A 21,161-nucleotide genomic window follows, 5' to 3' on the forward strand; every position below is an offset into this window, starting at 1 on the left:
CTTCCTCCTCCTGCCGCTGCCGCCGCTGCTCGGATTTAAAGCGCTATGAAAGAAAAAGACCACTGAGGAGGGGAAATGGCGGGCCTGCACTGCTCTGCTCTGCTCTGTTCAGTTCAGTCCTACACACACACCGCCCAGCAGACCCTGAATCAGATCTTACGCCGCTCAGTGCCCTCTAGGCCCGCTGTGGTGCAGGTGTACACCCACTGACCGCAGTCCAGCTGAGGGGGGAAACAATGCACAAATGCTCAGTCAGAGGGTGTCAGCGGCCTGGAGGAGCGGAGGAAGCCTGCAATGATTGAGGAGTGGACACAGTGAAGTGTGAGCAGGCTGCAACAGGCCGGAATGAGTGAAGAAATGAAACACAAGAGTTTATTATGCATATATAGTCTCAGTGAAGCAATCATAGTGACCTTATTTTACAATGTAGCATTTTAAGTTACTATTATAATGTTGTAAAGGGTGTTAGAAAATATACAATATGTCTCTTGTAGTTTAGCCTTAAAAAAATACATATTGTCGTTATAAATTATGACATTTAGCTGCTCCACATTCTCGACCTCTGTGTCGGTGCCACATGACACACATCCTGTGGACTCTGATCTGTCTACGTTGCAAACAATCCTTATCTCACATTCATTATCACATGTTTCTTATCAGTGAAGTTCAAATCTTTTGCACATACCTTGAACAATAGCTTACTTTGCTCGACACCAAAGCAAATTCCTTGTTTGTAAAAAATCGATCTGATTCTGACTTCTGATGTGTACGGCCTTATTGACTTTAAAGTAACCTGTTACATTAGTCATTGCACTATTTTACTCTTGTTTCAAGGTTTGACTTGTCTTGTATGTTGTCCTTGTTGTTTACGTGCTTTATTAAGCTGTGTTGACGTAGTTTTAACCTAAGCAAATATTTGTTTTTAGCTTCTTATAAAATGTTCTTGGATCTAAGTTATAGGGGAAAACAAATCAAATGCCTTATACGTTTTCAAACACTTGATATTTACAGCTGATTCTGCTCTGTCAATACTACATCCTAACAAAAAACACTAGCAGAATTGATTCAGTGGAAACCTAAAGTCCCTGTCAAAATCCTCCTGTTGATTCTGCTCAGACAGTGTCTGTACTAACTGGACAGTACATTTAGACTTCTTGTGCACATAAGTCTATAAGATATAGACCTTCATAAAGACTGAACTTTAAGCTAATACTGCACAATCCAAGCAGTATCAGCAGTTTGGTGTGTAACTACAGAAAGTGTAATTTCAAAAGTCTTTTTCTGGTTAAAACTAGAGATAGACCGATATGGTTTTTTCAGGGCCGATACCCATACCGATTATTAGTAGTCAAGGAGGCCGATAACCGATATTTCGAGCCGATATTCATTTGCAGTAAAAGTGAAAATATTGGCGTCAAAACTTTGAATAATACAAACTCCAACACTTAACTTTGTTTAAATGCCTTTAAGCATATGTTTATTAAACAAACAAACAAAAAGCGCAGGGAGTTCCCAGGGTCAGCAGCATCTCTTATAAAGTTAACTGAAAATTTAAATAAATAAGTAAATAACTTCCTTAAGTTTTATAAAGTAAATAAAACAAAGTTAAATAAAATTTGCAAAGAAATGAACTCTTAACGGCCGTCGGATTAAAAAAAAAAAAAAAAAAGAAAGGCCGATGCCGATATGCGTCAAAATGAGCGCTTTGAGTGGTCGCAAGACTAGAAAACACTATAGCCTATAAGTGTAGTCCATTTACTATATGGAAATAAAGGAAATTATAGAAAATGTCCAGAAACTGACTTTGTGATAGCGTCAACATTGAAACATCACAACAAAAACTCTTCTGAAGAGATTGCACGCAGAAATGTTTTTCTATGATGATAAAATTGTAAAGAATTAAATAAGCAGGTGTCACTTACTTATTAGTTTCTGTGCAGATGCTGTTCAATTATACAAAATCAAATTAATAAATGTATCATGGTTAAAGTAAGACTACATGAAGGGTAAAGTCACACAAATTGGTGGTATAGACAATGTAATAAGCTACACCTTTAGAGCTGCAACAGTGGTCTGTATTAATACTCAAATAGCTACAATTCCATAATACAATTCAGTTTTGAAATGAGGTGTTGTCCATCATTAGTAGGTCTACTTTGGTACTTAAATCATACTTCGATGTTAATATTTTTGTACTAAAGTTTGAATGCTGCGCCTTACTTGAAAGAGAGTTTCTCTGCCCTGTGGTTTGTTAATAAAAGATCTGAGTTCTTCCTCCATCACTGCATAACACTGAAATCAAAGGTGATGAAATCTGATGTTATTCAAAATGCTTTTTTTTTGCATTCAAGTAAATTCTCTGACGCTCACTGATATTTTAAAAACAGCTTGACTTTAGCTCAGACAGACATGAGACAAAATTATGTTATTTTTACTATCCATATTGATTTCCACATCAAGCGGTCCTTCTGTCTCCTGCATGTCTCTTTTAACTCTTTAACAGTTTGGGTCTTTGTATTTCTGTAGAGCTCTGAGTACTTCGAAAGCTTTAACAGTAGAGCTATACAAACTAATAACTGCCTCCACCTTAACCAGCTGTAAGATTAACGTGATGCCAATACATGCATGGATCCATATTGATTAACCAATGGTGAATGGTGAAACTGAGTACCTTCACAATGCAGTAACTTAAAGCTCCTGTGAGTAACTTTCTGTTTGTGTTGATTTTGGCGCCCCCTGTGGACAAAGCCGTACCTCTTCTCTCTTTGCTGATTTTGTCCTGTACATGCTTAAGTGGTGTTTTTAACAAAAAATCTCATCCTGCTTTCTTTAACAGTCATATGTATCACTCACTTTAAATTTTTGACCTGGAAAATGTAAACAAAGGCAGCGTGCGGTTAATCGCTTCGTCTGACACCTACCCCCCGTCAGTGGTTTCAGGCATTAAAAATAACCATGTAGAAATAATTAATCTTGTCTCTGATGGTCTGGTTTGCTTTTGTAGCTCATGTAGAGTAATCAGAATTACTTTCAGTCTGTTTTATAACCAGCAAAAAACTTTAACCTCTCTCATGATCTCATGTTTCTATTAGTTAGAGGGCCTAAAATATAATACTGATGCCTCTATATGACATCAAAAAGTAAATCAGACTATTAAATAGAATATTGAAAATTTCTATAAAGTTATTTTGAAGCCTGACAGCACTTTCGCTGGGTCACACTCTGACAAAGATTTACGTCACGCAGACAAAAGAGCCTTTGTTTACGTTTCCTGCAGGAGCGGCCAAAATAAACAACATGAAAGTTCCAAACAGCTGCTTTAAATTAAAATATATGTTTAACTACCTTATAAACTACAAAATAGCTTAATATATAATAGTACACCATAATGTATTAGTTGAGTTTATTTAGCATTAAGAATTTGAATCCGCAAAGTAAGTAGAGACTAACTGTAATGAAGTTTAAGGTAAGATTTTGCTCCTAAATCAGGAGGAGCAGAAGTTTAAAGTGCCATGAAATTGAATCAATAAAGTGAAGTACAAGTACCTCAAAATTGCACTTGAGTACGATACTCATGACAAAAAAATGTGAGTAATTGTACTTTCCACCTTGTGTTGATCACTGCAGCTGCTATGCTACACAGTGAACACCAGGGGGCAGTACAGTGACACGGTACTTTCCAAACACAAGGTCTACCTGCTGCTTGCTGATGGATTAATCACAGGCCCAAATTATATCACTTTATTTTTAGTTGATTATATTATTCCTATAGTTAATTGTAAGTATTCTACTGAAAGATAAATATTTTAAGCAACATTTTTAAAAATCTAAGCTTTATTTTTTCTTTGCTTACATATTGATTTAAATCAATTTCAGTTAAACATCTATCCATTATCTATACCACTTATCCTGCTCAGGGTCGTGGGGGGCTGGAACCTATCCCAGCGGCCATTGGTATAGAGGTGGGGTACACTCTGGTCGCCAGTCAATCACAGGGCTGACACATACATAGACAGACAACCAATCACGCTCACACCAATTAGAGTCACCAAATAACATAACAAGCATGTCTTAGGACTGTGGGAGGAAGCCAGAGGGACATGCAAACTCCCCACAGAAAGGACCCCTTTGTCCGAACCGGGATTCGAACCAGGAACCAGCGAGGCGACAAGTGCAAACCACTTTACCACCATGCCGACCTTCCAGTTAAGCAACCTATCAAGAAGTTATTCACTGTATATTTAAGATTAGATTTTAAGAGTTAAACATCAGAGAGCTTTTTTCTTCGGCCTCATAATTAGTAAAGAAAAATAATGTGATGTTGAGTTACGTTCAGGTGCGTACATGTGTATGAACGAACAGTTTTAAAGAGTTTCCCCTGAGTGACACCCTTGACAAGGTCATGTTAAAAGAGACGCAGTGCTCCTCACATGCTGTTCTCTAAATACAGGCTCCGGTTTCATACATACACAATAAGTCAGCCTGTTGTTTCCTCGGCTCACCTGGGAATTTTTCGCAGGTTTTTCAAGCCCGAACAAAAGAAGCAGACAGAGGCCTGTTGAAAAGAAATCTCACTCGAGAATGAAACTGCTTTATTTATTTTTATATTCAGAGGAAATGAGGTGCAAACTTTGTATTTTAAACAATCTGCATCATGAATTATGATTTAAATTCTCCTCTTTTTTCATACTTTTATGCACTATTTTAAATGCTCTATCACCTCTGGCAATGAAATAACAAGTATTTTACCCAGGAACATTGCAAAATTACAATTCCACTGGCGTAAAAACGAGGTGCCTGGCTTTTGGAGACATTACTCAGCGGGGATTAAATTGCAGCTCGGCCTTTGATGAGGGCTTCACTTTCCTGACCGTGTTAAAACGGCAGCGTCGGATTACAGCCACGCTCTCACGGGTTTTGTGCTTGCACCCAGATTGTGTGATTTAGATGCCTGTTTGTTGAGTCTGCATGCTTCAGGTTGATCAGATAGAGACGGCTCTATCAGGCAGATCTACGTGTGGCGGTCGGTCCTGAGCCATTAAAAGTCTCTGAGCAGCACGGCCTCCGGGAAGATTCACAAAGCTCAGGAGAGAAGCACAGACGCTGGTGGTTTGATAAAGAGAGTTTTCCTGCAGCATGAAGGTCCATAATAATGTGATATAAAGGTGCTTCTCATGCATTTTAAGGTCAAAGTCACAAAGTAAAATCAGCATGAAACACAAGCTTTAAGTATTGTTGTGTGTGTATGTTCACGTGTCTCAGAGCTCACCTATATGTCTTAAAGAAAGTCATGTGACCGAAACACAAGCCCAGAAGTAGAGCACATGCCTATACATTCTCTAAATAGGTCATATGCTGGGTGGGATTTGTAAAATAAGTCGAATGGTAACGGGTTCACCTCATGTATTCATGTCACGCATCTGTGGCCACCTGATCCTGTTTGCTCTGAATGCCACTTGTCTTCTCGTAAGCGTTTCATATTTGATTTCAGCTCTGCCTCATCGAAGGGGCAGGTGAGCAGCCGTGAATAGCAAACACCTGCAGTCAGATGTGTTTCTCAGGGCCAGGAGGGGGCCAGGAACGGGGCCAGAAGAGGCCTTTGTGAGGGCTTAAGGACCGGATCTGAGCGTGACACGTGAGGCCAGAGGCCAGGAAGAGTCAGGAGCGAGTGACTCACAGGAGAGGTGTTGGATGCAGGCGACTGCGTGATGGGTGGGACGTGAACAACACTTAAAGTACTGTATAATGTTCCTGTATTGTTTTTCTTATAGTTGATGTAAATTCAGCTTAATATTTCATACTTATTAAATGTGCACAGGTTTAAAAAAAGGTGAAGACAAGTTTTATTAAGATTTTTAAACATTAATATTTTGAAATATCTCCCCAACCTTTTTTGCCCAGAGCCCCAAATATAACTCGCATTTCTAATACTGAATGACAGCAGATTTTTTTCACTTGTTATAGTATGAAAGGTACAGGTGTTATTAGTAGCAGGTTCCATTCTTTTGTCCAACTAAGCCTTGACAGAGGAGCTGATATAATCCAGAAGAGATAAACAAATTGTCCTGAAACTCCACAAAGTAAAAATGAATCTGCATTTCCACCTTCTGCTGTTATGTAAATCTAAGGCGGAAATAAAGTGCATAACAAGATGATGTAATTCAAAGAAAGCCTATAAAACCTGAAAGAGAATATTAAAGAAATATGACATTTCTGTTTTTTCAAACTCGCCAGAGCACCAACCGATATTCATACATGACTAAAAATAGTCCCGACACACGGCCTTTCTACCCCTGTTTGAGTAATGTTTGCTAAAAACCACAGGGCCCGGGTTTTTAGGTTAGTGCTTGGCCTTTTTTAAAAGTGAAACTTTGTGTTTGTGTGCTGCTTTTAAAGAGTTGTGTATTCAAGTGGAAACCGATGGACGTCTAATGTGTCAGCAACAGGACAGTGAAGTTGGAGAGTAGAGAGTATTGGGACTGTTTGTTTTGGTCTTTTAAATTATATAATGATTAACCATAGCATAAAAACCATTAAGGAAAACGCGACTCTTTAAAGCTCAAACATGATATTTTCAGTTATCAATTTATACTGTCATTAATTTGTTAATCTTACTCAGTGAATAATGCACATCAGGATTATAAAATGAAGCAGCTAAATGGAATTCAGCCTCATAAAGTTTGTTATTAACCCCTGCGTTATTCCCAATGTGAAAAGGCCTGAACACTGGCTATGCTTCATAAAGCACAAACTTAGCACGATCCTGCCCTTCACCACTCTGTAACAACATGTTTGCCACTCATGACATTTCTCCAAACTCTCCTTTTATAAAAGTCTCCAGCCATACAAGCTCCTCTGTGAGCCTTTCATGTTCTTGGTTTGTAGAGTTACACAGATAAAAACTGGAGTACTGAACACATTTTGAAGATAAAAAGCTGAGGATCACTAAAGTTCCAAAAGATAAAATATTTCTGTGGCAAACTGCGTGAGAATCAATCAAACATCTGTTGCTTCGGCTCTGAATTTATCGGAGTATCTAAAGGTTTGTAACATTGTCCAATATGGACTTGTCTGTCTGGTGAAAGGGTTGTGTAGCCATAAAAATCACCTGAAATATTTAAGGCATCAATACCAGATTTGGACACAGAGGCCCTCTGTAAGACACGGTGTCAAAGTGAAGAACTCTTTATGTTAGCCACTATTGTGCTCTTATCATTGATTTGGGTAGATGTAGTAAAGAGAGCTTTGCGCATCTGTGGGGGAAGATGCCGACTTTGCACGATTGTTAATTCAGCGTCCGGCCTGCAGATGTGTCTAATGCAGTTCAGGGTATACAAGAGACATACATAAAGACCAAAGAGATAAGACAACAACTGGTCTGACTCCGTCTGCTGGGAACAATTTAGTAACTCCAGAAAGCTACTTCATGGACCCTGTGCTTTTAATGTTTTGTCAACTACACAAAGACAGATTGCACATGCAGGAATGCACCAAATAATAACAGGAAGTAAAACACTAGAAAGATAATATTGTGTATCAGTTGAAGAAAGTCGTCAAAGGAAAGAAACTGATAAGTACGGAAGCATCCATACATTTTATTTACTCCTTTTTCCCGTGATAACGAGTCATTTCTGTTTTTCTCTCGATATCTCGATGTGATCTAGAAAACAAAAGAACAGGCTGGTCACTGTGATATTACAGACCAGGACATGCTATGCTGCCACTGCCCACACTAATGAGGTAAGTTAAGCCTGTTTCTATGTTTGTTTTGTGATTTTGCAACTCGAGGGGGCACGAGTTATGATCATATGACAGGTGCAGCCTTTTTGAGATAACGAGATAAGTACGTCGAGATTACTTGTAATCATGGGAAAACGGAGTAAATAAAAGATATGGATGCATGTCCGCTTAGGGCTTCCGTAAATAAGAATGAAGTGGCATGAACTCATCCCATAAAAAGACCAAGACAGACGATGAATAAATCCTTCTATATAGAGTTGTCCGTAGTCAAAGCCTGATTTATGTGGCGTATTCCTCTGTGCCATTAAGCTCCCTTTTTGTCTAAAAACTAATGAACACACTAAACTAAAACACATAAATGAGTCACACTGTTGCACTGGATGACATGTTCCTATATTCAGATTAAAGTAAATACCCTTAAACTGCCCCGCTGCTGTTGTTAAAGACCAGCTCCACTCATGTTTTAAGACAGATACAATGCTCTGCTTGAATTTTTTTTTTTGTGTGTGTCTGATATGTTTTTTCAGCAAAATATTCTGCTTGAAATATAGCAATTAGTAGTATTAGTCAGTCTTATTAGACAGTCTAATTAGTCAGTAGTGAGTTTACAAAAATGTTGATGACGGTTACAGCTGGCTCACACATCGCAAAGTGGTTGCCATAGGTTGCACATAATGATATGCATAGCGTCACCCCGTCCATTAACGGGATTGGCTCCTTAGGTTTGTGACGTCTCAAACCTGCCAATCTGAAAACGTGTTGTTCAGCCTGTCCTTGGTACGCTGCAGTTTAAAAGCAGACAGGCCCAGCCACAGCTGCTAAAGCACTAAATATATATTCATACGCGGCAGAAAATAGTTCCCAACATATTGACAAAATACACCTGTTTGAGTGATGTTTGCTGAGACCCACAGTGCCCAGGTGGTTTAAGAAATACTCGTGGACACTATTAAGGGGACAGGGACAGACTCTCTCACAAGCGGTAGCCACTAATTCAGCTCACAAAGTTAATAGTAGTTAACTTCTTCTATTCAATAGTAATATTTATTTATTTCTCAAAGGGTCATATGTGCAATAAAAATCTGTCAATGTGCAATAATCTCTCACCACAGTGCAATAACCTAATACCACAGTGCAATAACCTAATTTAGTTTAATTGAACTATTACCCACTGTTTACTTGTACATTTTCTAAGAGTGTATATTTTATATATTTTGTTATCTAATTTTGTACTTTTTTTATATATATATATATATATCGATAGATATATATATTTTGATCTTTATTTTTTACCCTCTGTGTGCTGATTCTTTCCTATTGTATTGTACTGTATAAGCTGCTGGAGACTGAATTTCCCAGAGGGAGTCATCCCAAAGGGATCAATAAAGTTGAGTCTAAGTCTGAGTCTAAGTCTAAGAGACTTTTGGTGTATTTGACAGTCAGGAAATATCTTTTAAGGATTCAAAAACAGTCGTTACACCTCCTTAACTTACTTTAAAGGTTAAATAACCTCAAAGCCTTTCAGTAAAATTGAAGCTCTTTCTTTTGATACACATTAATAATACAACTCCTGTTTTGTTAGATCGACTGCAGTAAAATCAATGCTGAGTGGTTGATCTTGAGGCAGAGTTACAAAGTGTAAAACAGTCTCAAGATTCCTCTTTTCCCCTCTGCAGAGCCGAACACGGCGCCGAGCCGGAGCAGTACACACCACTGAATGCCTTTACTCTAACTGATGCCTTGTGCATCACAATTACCCACACACAGCCCTGCATCACACCGTGAGCTGACTTTTATGTTCATGTGAATGCGGGCCGCAGAGGCAGCCGATGACAGCTTAATTCCCGGGATGGGCCCCCCCTCCCTCCTGCTGAGGCCCCGGCGTTTGTGAGATCTGACAGACGGAGATCAGACTGAGGAGAGACGAGTGGGAACCCTCCGAGCGCGCTCAGGTTTCTGGGCGCTGTGAAAAGATTTGTCCAGGCCATTCAGATCTGACGGAGTTTCCCATGTTCTGCACTGAATCTATCTCTCTCATCTGTGCACACAAAGCAGATAAGGCTGATGTTGTGTTTAGTTTGGTTCCTTGATGCCACCGAAAACTAAACTTTTCTCAAACAAGACGAAAAGGTTTCAGCCAATTACTGTGGAAAAGGCAGGAAGCAGGTAAACACTGGAGAGAGGGCGCTGAGAGAGGGAGAGGGGGATGAAATGAGCTTGAAAGAGGGGTGACCTCAGTTTAAAAGGGGCTGGGTAATCGAGGTTTTGGGCCAACATGAGTGCCTGAGGTAAAAGGGGGCCAGAGGGAGCAGGATAAGAAGGATTAGGGGACCTGGGGAAAGGAGGTTGTAGCACTCTGATAGAGGTCAGAGCGAGCAGCAGCAGAGGAAACAGGCGAGGAAGGGGGGGTCTTGTTTTTGAACATCTAATTTTGCAGATAAGTGTTGTTTCTGAACGCGTACCCGAGGAATGTGATTAAGGCCATGTTGACCTTGTGAAGATGACAGTGGGTAAACCTCTCCCGAGCGCTGAAATGACACGAATGTTGTCGGTCGTCCTCATGCTGATGAGCAGCGCCGGGTCAGTCTCCGCACAGTTTAATGGATACAACTGTGACGCCAACTTCCACAGCAGGTTTCCTGGTGAGAATAATCCACGTTACATGTTGTCTCTTTACAGTCCAGTTAAACTATAAAGCAATATAGCATTCTGCATATATTAATAATCTATAACTGAGGTATAAACAGTTAATAGGTGCTTAGTACACACATGAACATAGCTAACGTTGTGTTATAAGGCATCTATTAACTGTTTTGCAAAAATCATTCTTAGGATCTGTTCAACTCTATAGATACATTTAATATTTATAATGACGATTTATTATATATGGTTACAGCTATATTATAACATGTTATAAGGCATTCGTCCAATGTTTCTTAGTTATGTAGGAGTAATATTTTGACATAAAGGCTACATCAAGAAAACGATGTCTTGTATTTATTGTAAATTCTTGTTTACGAATAACCTCTTGAAATGTGCCATCTCGTTTTTGAGGGGATCCTTAAATACAGAAATGAACATCACAAGTTGAGAAAAAAAACACACAAAATGAACAAGACTAAAGAATAAATATCAAGGCATAAGAGATCAGGAGATCCTACTTCGGGCAAAGCATAAACTTGAGTGGTTCATCCACTCTTAAATCATGATCAGTAAATACAACAGGTATTCTGGACAAGTGCTATTATGGACAGATGCAGTTGATTCTGTAATAAGAATCTGCATTTTTAAACAGTTAAAATGGACCGAATATTAACAGGTAGATTATTCCAATCGGAGGGGGCTTTAAACTTAAAAGCTTTCTTAGCTGTTGATTTGGAAACAGCAGGAACAGTAAAAAAAAAAAGAGCTAATAGTGTGAAGAGAATTGTAGCATGAATTGTTTTAGATAAAGAGGGCAATCATAGTGTATGGATTTATAGATAAACTGTAACCAATGCCACTGTCTTCTTATTGAGGGAGACGGTAAGTTGAGTTCTTCATACACGATACAGTGATGAGTTGTTAAAGGAATACATTTGCTTATAATTATATTATACAGTGCTTTAAACATGTATTAATTATGTACAAACTGATTATGAATAAGGACAGTTAACACAAAATGTTACAATTTCATTAGAATTTGCTTTATTAAGTTGTACTTTTTACTTTACTATGTCTATTCAATGTTTTTTTTTTTAAATCTAATTTTTTAGCTACACTTGAACTTATAACAGCTTTCTAATAATAGTATTCAAAACAATGCCACGAATACACAACTTTTGAACGTATGTAGCTGAGACGTAGCTAGCTACTCTTCAGGACTAACCCACAGCGGGAGTTTACATTAAAAAACGTACACATTTTTTAAGCTAACTCTATTTTTGCGCTCTTTTTGAATGAAGAAAAGAAGCTTGATAGTTAGAAATTAAGTGGTAACATTTATTTTGAACAAGCCTGTAACCTTTGTAAAAAGTATTTAACAGCTTCCCGAATAGATTTTAGGTGAAACACTTGAATAATTTTAGCTTTTTTGAGATGTGGTTTTGGTATCTCATATCTGAAAATTAGCTTTAAATAGAGGATAGCCAAAATAGCATTGATACAGACTAGCTTCATCACCTACATCAACCGCTATGATTAATAAAACAATCAATATTAATAGTTCCTTTTTGGATGCTTCTGTAAGTTTGGTTGATTCGGCCTCTGACCTTCATCCGTTGTCTCATTCTGATGTAAAGATTCAAACATGAGTGTCGCTTGTCACTCCTCTTTCATAGCGGGTGAATGCGAGTAACTGGACTTCAGCCTCATGTGTTTCACCTTTAAAGCGCAGAGCTTGTGATGAAGTCTTTTTTTCCTGAACCAGCTGTATCTCAATCACGGGGTTGTTTAGGAACCTGGATTTCATGGCACAAGAGTCCTGCAGGGTTTCAGTCCTGCCATCAAATCAGGAACTATTTCACTCCTGGGATGTCAGATAAATGCAAGCAGGAAAGGACTGCAGCAGTGATAGGGTGTAGGACACATGAGGCCTTTTCTGCAAAAATACAACATGCAAACTTTGACTTTGCAAATTGACAGGATTAGCTATTTAAAAGCAACATGGGCTACTTGTGGCACATGCATGAGCAACTGTTTCAGATTAGGGATCGCTGGGGTCATTGATTTGCTCTCTAAATTAAAAATGTGTTTTCACCACCTCCCTCTGCCTTCTTCCTCCAGGTGAGCGCGACATCAGCGTGTACTGCGGGGTTCAAACCATCACCTTAAAGATCAACTTCTGCCCCGTGCTCTTCTCCGGCTACACCGATGCAGATTTGGCGTTGAACGGGCGCCACGGTGACACCCAATGCCGAGGCTTCATCAACAACAACACCTTCCCCACAGCGGTCCTGTTCAGCATCAGCCTCAGCACTCTGGAGGCCTGCGGGAACAGCCTGGTGGTAAAGAATACACAAACCAGTGAACAGGGTTTTAAAATAATCGATGGGCAACCTCATCATGCTGTTTATTGACCGGGTTGAAAGCCAACTGACTCGGCTGACATGTTTGTCTCTGCAGGTCAGCACAGCCTACGGTGCCAACGCTTATGGCAACATGTCTCTGGTACAAATTGGGAATGTCTCCGGATATATCGACACACCTGACCCACCGACTATAATCAGCTACCTGCCCGGTTTGTTGTATAAATTCAGCTGCAGCTACCCACTCGAATACCTGGTCAATAACTCACAGCTGGCATCGTAAGTTTCTGCCAAAAAGTCCCTCTGAAATCTTACACAGTGCATTGATATGAAGACTTTTAATTTAATTAAGAATTGTTTATAGTTCTCCTAAACTACACTGACAATAAGGCGCCTGGTTTAAACCGTGATTGGGTTTGTGTCTTATGGTATTCACAGAGCCATTTGTTTTATAGTATGCAAATTATCTTAATGAGTTAGATGCTAATTGTCATGCAATCATTCCCCTCAACTACTGTCTTCTGGGACATTAATACAAATATAAATCTCCCGTAGCTTTCCCATTTCACAACATTCGCTTGTCAAAATAATGTTTATAAAGAAAACTAACGCAAAGGAGAAATAAATAGAGTGTTAATATATTTGTTGGATCTCTTCACAGCTCCTCTGCTGCTGTATCAGTCAAGGACAGTAACGGTACATTTGTGAGCACGTTGAGTATGATCCTGTACAACGTGAGTACACAGCTGAGTTCACCTTCTAATGTGCAATAATTTCTGTGGCAATGTATGAAACTGAGACGCTTTGAATAAGAAAGATACCATGAACTGAGTTCATTATCTTTGATTTAACACTGGACATTCTCTGAATAAATCTTTAAACTATAAGAAGCTCAACAGTTAGCAAGTTCGGAGATGAAAGGAAAAAATGTGGCCAGATTTATCTGTATACATTTGTATAAATATGTTTCATATATATCAACACATCTTATAAAACAACTTAAACAAATAGTGGATTCATAAATTACACTGAATGTGGGCACTGTAAGTTTGCTTAACTCAACCCAGCATACTGTGTTGCTAATGCTAACGAGAGCAACAAACTAGCTGTAGATATTTGCCACTAAAAATACAAATCCACTATTGAATCTGTTTGCCAAAAAATGACAGTAACTGGCTTTATCAGGGAATTATAAAGCCTTTAAAATTAATCAAAGTATTATATTTGTGACATGTTTTCCAAAAGACATGTCTTTGAAGGATAAAATGAACTTGGGGCCAAACATAAAAAAAATGGCTAGCAAGAGTTAAGAGTTAAGCGACAGACTAACACACCTTTGATTTTGGTCTCGTGACAGACTTGATTGACAAGAACAAAAAAAGGAATTAATATGCTTTATAAAAATTGTAAAACTATTTCAACACTTTAAGAAATGTGCTTTTTACTTTATAGCCAAGAGTTAGTTAAGAACACTGATATCACTCCCATGTCTGTGCGCTAGCTAACCATCTCGAATAGTTACGTTAGCTTGCATTAACACCTTAAACAGCATAGCTAATGTGCAGTTAGCTAAGCATAGATACGGCAATGTAAAGCTAGCTCATTGATTAGCAATCCTGTCAGCTAACTCAATATACAATAATTATAATAAGTATAATTTGAGCAAAACAATTTCAACCAAGGCCTTAATTACTCACTGTTTCCAATTGATACGTTTTACGTCATACGTCAAATGAAAGCCTGGGATATATGTGTACTGAGTAGCTGTATTAATGTCAACTTTCCAGCTTCATATTTTGAGTGGGAAACTAACTTTTTTCGTTTTTGTTTTTCTCTTTACTTTCACTTGTCTGTGTACAGGATTCAACCTACAATCAACCTCTCTCTATTCCGATGTCCGGCTTGGCTCTTAAAACCAGAATATTTGCTGCTGTTAAAGCTACAAACTTAGACAAACGGTACCAGACAATATCTGATTTTCAACGTTGTAAATATATTTGTGAATGTCTTCAGAGATATCGCTCACATAGCAGACATTTTGCCTTCGTAAATACAACAAAGGTAAAGCAGATACAGTATTTTGGTTAATCACAGCATCTTTCCCACAATCATTTTTACAAATTTACTCCTTTTCTAAGGTTTGCTTACATTCATTATGCCATTATGTTATTATTCTACGTGAAGGCGCCAGTCTGAGTCAGAGAAAGCCCTGAACTCTGCTTTCCCATGTGCAGTTAGATCTCTATCCTCCGTCCTATCTCACAGCGCTGTCCCTCCGCAGGTGGAACATCTTGATGGACTACTGTTACGCAACCCCCTCAGGGAATCCTAATGATGAACTCCGCTATGACCTTTTCTTTGGGTAATCTCACTTTTTTCCCCCCTCGAAATGATGAATTGATAAACCACAAAAGGGAGTAATTACCTATTCAGGCTCCCCTAACGGCTTATCCCTCATGAATGCTACTTTTTCTTCTCAATGAGTGCTTAAAGATACATCTAGACATCAAATCCGTCGTTTTCAGCCTGTGCACTTATGTGTGTATCTGTGTGTTTTACTCCTTTGACGCAGCTGCTACAAAGATCCACAGACGACAGTGTTCGAGAATGGGAAGAGTCAGATGGGAAGATTTTCCTTCGAGGTTTTCCGTTTTGTTAAACACAGACATCAGAAGATGTCGACCGTGTTTCTGCACTGTGTCACCAAGCTCTGCCGGGCAGACGACTGCATCATGCTCATACCAGTAAGTGAAAGGAAATCATGATCTAATCTTATTAAGCCCTATGTGTCTCATCTGAAAACCTGATCATGATGATTGGCAGATTTGTGGGCGAAGGCGTAAGAGGAGTGAAGAGGAGAGCTTTGATTCCCTACCAGCAGCTTCTGGGAACGCAGTCATCACCGCTGGACCGATCATCACCAGGAGTGGTAAAAAAATATATTGTTTATTGTATTAAAGTTGTATAAAATAAAGTGACTGTAAAATAAATAGTTAGACATTTTGGGAAATATGCTTATTCACTTATTTGCTGAGAGCGATGTCCTTACTGTAAATATGAAGTTACTGCCTGCAGCAATTTAGCTTCGATTAGCATAAAGACTGGAAACAGGAAACAACCCCCCAAAAAAAACTATAGCTTGTAATATTTACACTTTTTCGTATCAACGTCTTTCGTATTTCAAGTATCAACTGACAAGATATAAAGGATTACATTGGTGAGCTTAAGAGGTACTGCTAAGAGGATTTATTCTCACCTTAAGGCAAACACATGCTAGCTAGTTCCCCTTATACTTACATTTTTTATAAGCTAAGCTAACTAGCTAAGCTAGCTGTAGTTTTAGTGACACTTGGTGGGACGGCAAATGACTGCAAACAGGTGAAAATTAGTCCAAAACATAAAAAAATTCCCTTTCCACCACCAACTTCAGATGTATGACCAGTAAATGGTCCATTGGGAGTTGTTATATCTACCATTAAAATCCTTCAGATGAGTCAGTTGCACCTAACAGTAGCCCAGAAGCTGCATAATAATCTATCATCAACATGTTCGTAGTGCCATCCGCAGCTACAGGCAGATTATTAGTGGACCTTTGTGTTATGGTTTTAAAGATAAATCCGCGTAAACATTGTAAAATGGTCACCGTTTGTTCTGGTTTAGTCACCAGAACTACTTAGTTAGGTTAGAAGAAAACACGTTACACTATGGGGTAATTCAAGGGAACTTTAAAAAAAAAAAAAAAAAGGAACTGAAGTTGTGTTATGTATTGTGTTCTACAGAAAGTCCTCAGTTTGGTTCACACAAAATTAAATCCAACCTCCTCACATTAAGCTAACGGTTTAAATTTGCTTTCTTTGAGAGAGTGAAAGTTAGGACATGGTTAGCTAAAAGTTAACGGGTAAGTTAACAGAAAAACAGCTAAAATGTCTCCTGTTAAAACATAACTTTTAGTAATTTTTACTCTTTAGTATCATGTTAATTTGCCTGCTCAGAGGTGTTAGTGGGTGGGTTTAGTTTCAACAGTATCAGGCTACACTTTATGCTAACTACGGTAGTGGTCTCCTAGCTGTAGCTCCATATTTGACGGCTAAATATGATAGTGGCATCTACCTTCCTATCTAACTCTCAGCAAGGGTGTAGAGTAAAGCATAACCCAAAATATTCTCAACTATTAATTTAAATATGGAGAGCCAAACAGCCACAGAGACATTGAATGTTTAAGTAACTGTAAAAATGACTCTAATCAACATTTTCACATTTTTCAGATGAAACTCCAGTCAACAACTCCCAACTTGGTAAGCTCCCCTACGCAATGTTACAAAACATAAAAGGTTTTAAATATCACCCGTGACTAAGTCCTGGGGTTTGGGTGCAAAGACAGCAGATACTCATGGAAATTGATGATTTAAGGGAACAACAAAAAGGTTCCACTTCTCTTTCTGAAAGAAAAAAAGACAGAATCTCAGGTCACGTTAAGCCCACGTCAAAGAGCATTTCTGTTTCATGTTTCGGCTTTTCTTCACCTTTCCTTCCCTCAGCATCTGGTGACACCTCCCACCCGATGAACCCTGTGACCAGCGCTCTGATCTCAGGCGTGGTCATCCTGGGCGGGGTCAGCGTGGGCTTCCTCCTGCTGTCGGTCCGCCTCCTGCTGAAGCCTGGCCTCACAACATCCACAACCTCAGGTGTTTGGAACCCCAGCTTTAAATGAACAAGCACCTGTTTGTATAGTATAGTACTGACTATATGTGAAAAATATTCATACAAACTTATAATGTACTGTATATGTGCATGTGCGCTCTTCTTTGTACACTTTATTAAATGTGTATTGTTTTAAGTGTTGTGTATTTATTGCCTTTATTACCTCATAATTGTTGTTATTCAATGTTAATTCAGTTATATGGTAATTTAAAGTGTTTACAGGAGTCTTATATTCATAACTCTGATGCTAATGTAAACACGTTAACCTTTAGAGTTTGTAATAAAAGACTGCATCAGAAATATGAGTGTGTATATTTCCACTGTTCTTTTTCTTCATTGCAAAAAAAGCATCATAGTCGTCCTCAGTTATTTACGTTAGCTTAAGTTACGTTAGCTTAACTTACATTAGCTTAACTAACATTAGCTTAAGTTAGCTTCAAGTTCTGTGTGAACTGAAAATGACCATGTTTGATTAAATTTTACATTGTTGGAAACCTGCTTTTTTACTTTCTAGCCAAGAGATAAGAACATTGATATCACTCTCATGTCTGTGCACTAGCTAACCATCTCCAATAGTTTCGTTAGCTTGCAAACAAATACCTGAAACGGGGAAACAGCTTGCCAAGCTTTGTCCAAATATAACTAGAAATAAAAACATCTATCATAACATGTAAAGCCCAATAATTAGGTTGTAGCTTTAGAAAGATCCAGTTTAGCTTTTACCCTCTTGTTGCCAGTCTTTAAGCTTAGCTAAACATAAACATAGCTAATGTGCGGTAAGCTCAGCATATGAACTTTAAAGGGATAGTTCGGATTTTTGGACACTAAGTTGTATGAAATACTTGCTAGTAGTGTAGTGGATGTAAAGCTATTAGCTTACTCACAGAGTCCCGTGGTCGGACTGTTCCGAATGTAGAATAAGTAGTTCCAGTGAGATGCCAGAGATATCAAACCAAAAGGTTTTACCCTACAAAAACAACACGCAGGCAATGATTCATTTTCAACACAAAATCATCATCCTATGATTTCATATACTGCGCTGTTCTTTTGGCACTATTTTCTCAATTGACAAATCCAGTATCACTACGCCTGCAGCAGTCCGGTTACTCAGGTGACGTGATCCAGCAGCTGTTTCTAAAAGAACACGCTGGAATTGCTAACTTGTGAGATGACGTTTGTTGTCACAGAGGAAAATACACATCTAAATGGTGCAAATTTGTGATTTTTCTGGCTGTAGTAATAAAAAAATTCCACTGCACGCATTTCATCTGCCGACATGTTTACTTCAATGATGACACAAATCAGTCAAAATCAACGGCTACTAGGTTGGCTTACCTGAGAAACCGGCCTGCAGCAGGCATAGTGATACTGGACTGTTCAAGAGAGAAAATAGTGCCAAAAAAACGCGTTCAGAACCGGCCAGAACTCCGACCACGGCACTCAGTGAGCGAGCTAATAGCTGTACATCCACTACACTACTACCAAGTAATTCATATAACTTGAAGTCCAAAAATTCGAACTATCCCTTTAATGTTTAGCTAGCACATGATTAGCAATCTTGTCAGCTAACTCTTATGAAGAGAAAATCAAAATGTTGATCAATTCCTTAATAAAACTATTTTAAAAACAATAAATCTAATTTGAACTAAACAATTTCAACAAAGGCTCACTTACTAGCTGTTTCAAAGCACAGACATTTTGAAGACTGTCATACGAAAGCTTGGGAAAAAGATAAGACAGAGGTGAATTCAGACAATAGATCTGTTTAGTGAAAACCTTGTGTGTCACAATGTAATGATTTTTTAGATATTAGTTGTGTACTTTACCAAAATCAACCGTTTAAAAACTCTAAAAAAAAAGTCATAAAGAAAGTCTGATAGAAAGTTGACGTTTTGAATTTACATAGTTTCAATTGACAGTAAAAGATTTACTACTATATACAACTGTGCAATTTCATATTTACATTTGTATGAACAGGCTTAAGGAAGTCTTTTCAATATCAGTAAGCATAAATGCATTTCCTTATGGCTGTAGGGGATGCATATTTGCATTGTGGGTAATAATTAATAAAATAAGTTTCATGCCATTTCTTCCACTATTTATTTGCCTTCGCTCAGTAATGTTACTTATTCCTCTTGAATATTGGAACATATTGCATGTGTGAAAGTTTTCCAAATGTCATGGCCTCGTGGGTGTGCAATCTCCAGGAAAATTCACAGAATACCAACCACTGCCAGAGCTCATTTGACGACTGCAAGAATTAATCTTTACATTTTTTTGCGGTATTGATTTTTCTTCCCGATGACCTATATAAATGTCTTTCGGCGGCAGCGGCGTGTCACGTGTGTGACTCGGCCGCTGTTTTTGTGACCCACACGGCTCAGCTGCATTCACTGCTCTTTATCACGCTAATCCCTCATTTCAACAGCCATTTTGGGATGCATTCGGCGTCCACAATGACCACAGATAAGTGAAATGAGAGGAATAAATGCTATCATCTGCCCTCTCGGTTTACTATCAGCGATAATTGATCAAACCCTCCTCCCAAAATGGAAATGAGGCTTTGAATGTTGAGGCCAAGTTCAGGATGAGCCAAGACCAAAGAAAACGTATCTTTAAAAGACCTGGGGAATTTATACAAAGGTGGGTGAGAGGACAGAGGGACTCACACGTCATGACAATAATAAAGTGTCCTGTATTTGACGATGTGGTTTCATATGTTCGACAAAAGATCCACGGAGACGCCCATTCTCAAACTTGACCCTGATCAGGGCTTTCTCTTCCCATGTGGCTCACCTGACAAGATCAGGTGTCCGACTGTCCGTCAGACAGTTTATTTAAGCTCAAACTTAACATTAACCTAAATTTAAATCATGCTCCAAAATGTGGGAATACTGAGCTTGACTCTCAAGCACGGCCACACGAATTCTAGCATAAATTTTGTGCTGTTTGCACGTAAAGAATATGAATTTGCAGGGCTTAAACACGATAAATGTCTCAGTCTGATTGACGGGCTTCAAAATAAAAGCATGTCACAATATTATCATCATCAAAAGCCGTTATCTGTGCCAATTTGTTCAATAAATGTTCATCCAGGTCACATTAAAAGCACCAAACACCTCAGAAGACAACAGGCTCCCCTCTTCTATTATGTGAGAGGCCCCTGCTGTAAAGAAACCATACATACTCTTACTTTATTAAGTTTCATAGTAGTAGGTGAAGGGGGCTTCATTTCACACACAAAGTCACAAAGCCATATGGACATTGTTGAAGCATGTAACTGTGAAGGGGGCTGTGTTGGGTTTCATCATTTGCCTCCAGGAGACGACCACGGCTCCTCAGCCACAAAAACTGAATTGTTTACACGCACACTGAGGCAGCCCCACCAAAGTGGATTTGACCCTGTTTCCATCCAATCCTACATCAGTGTTGTGACCACACAACAGGTATGTCCACCGTATATAAAACAAGCCCACTCCTCTGTTATCCTAAACCAGAAGCGAGACTGAGGAGGTAAGACCCGGGCTAAGATGCAAAGATTCCTTGATTGACAGCTCTGGATTCAACAACAATTTGGACCTTTACTGTTAAACAATCGCCTCCTTGGACCTACAGATGTTCTCTTCTTCTGCTGTGTGCTGGATTTATTAGGATTTTCTGTGTTTGACATCCTTGTGTTTGCCTCAGCTCTTTCACAGAAGGCAGAGCAGTGAG

The 21,161-nt window shown here is 38.8% G+C and overlaps 1 protein-coding gene across 1 annotated transcript; it reads left to right on the forward strand.

Annotated features, from left to right (window-relative positions):
• Positions 1–10,240: 10,240 nt before the first annotated feature.
• Positions 10,241–17,457, forward strand: LOC138597297 (zona pellucida-like domain-containing protein 1). Its single transcript, XM_069668881.1, has 10 exons — positions 10,241–10,382; positions 12,505–12,725; positions 12,844–13,025; positions 13,408–13,480; positions 14,607–14,704; positions 15,028–15,108; positions 15,319–15,490; positions 15,570–15,675; positions 17,012–17,041; positions 17,285–17,457. The coding sequence occupies exons 1-10, from the start codon at positions 10,241–10,243 to the stop codon at positions 17,455–17,457; spliced, it is 1,278 nt and encodes a 425-aa protein (XP_069524982.1).
• The last annotated feature ends 3,704 nt before the right edge of the window (positions 17,458–21,161 follow it).

Source organism: Semicossyphus pulcher, unplaced genomic scaffold (assembly GCF_022749685.1).
Source record: "Semicossyphus pulcher isolate SPU_LCO1_2020_fin unplaced genomic scaffold, fSemPul1.0.p SCAF_19, whole genome shotgun sequence".
Taxonomy (NCBI): Eukaryota; Metazoa; Chordata; class Actinopteri; order Labriformes; family Labridae; genus Semicossyphus; species Semicossyphus pulcher.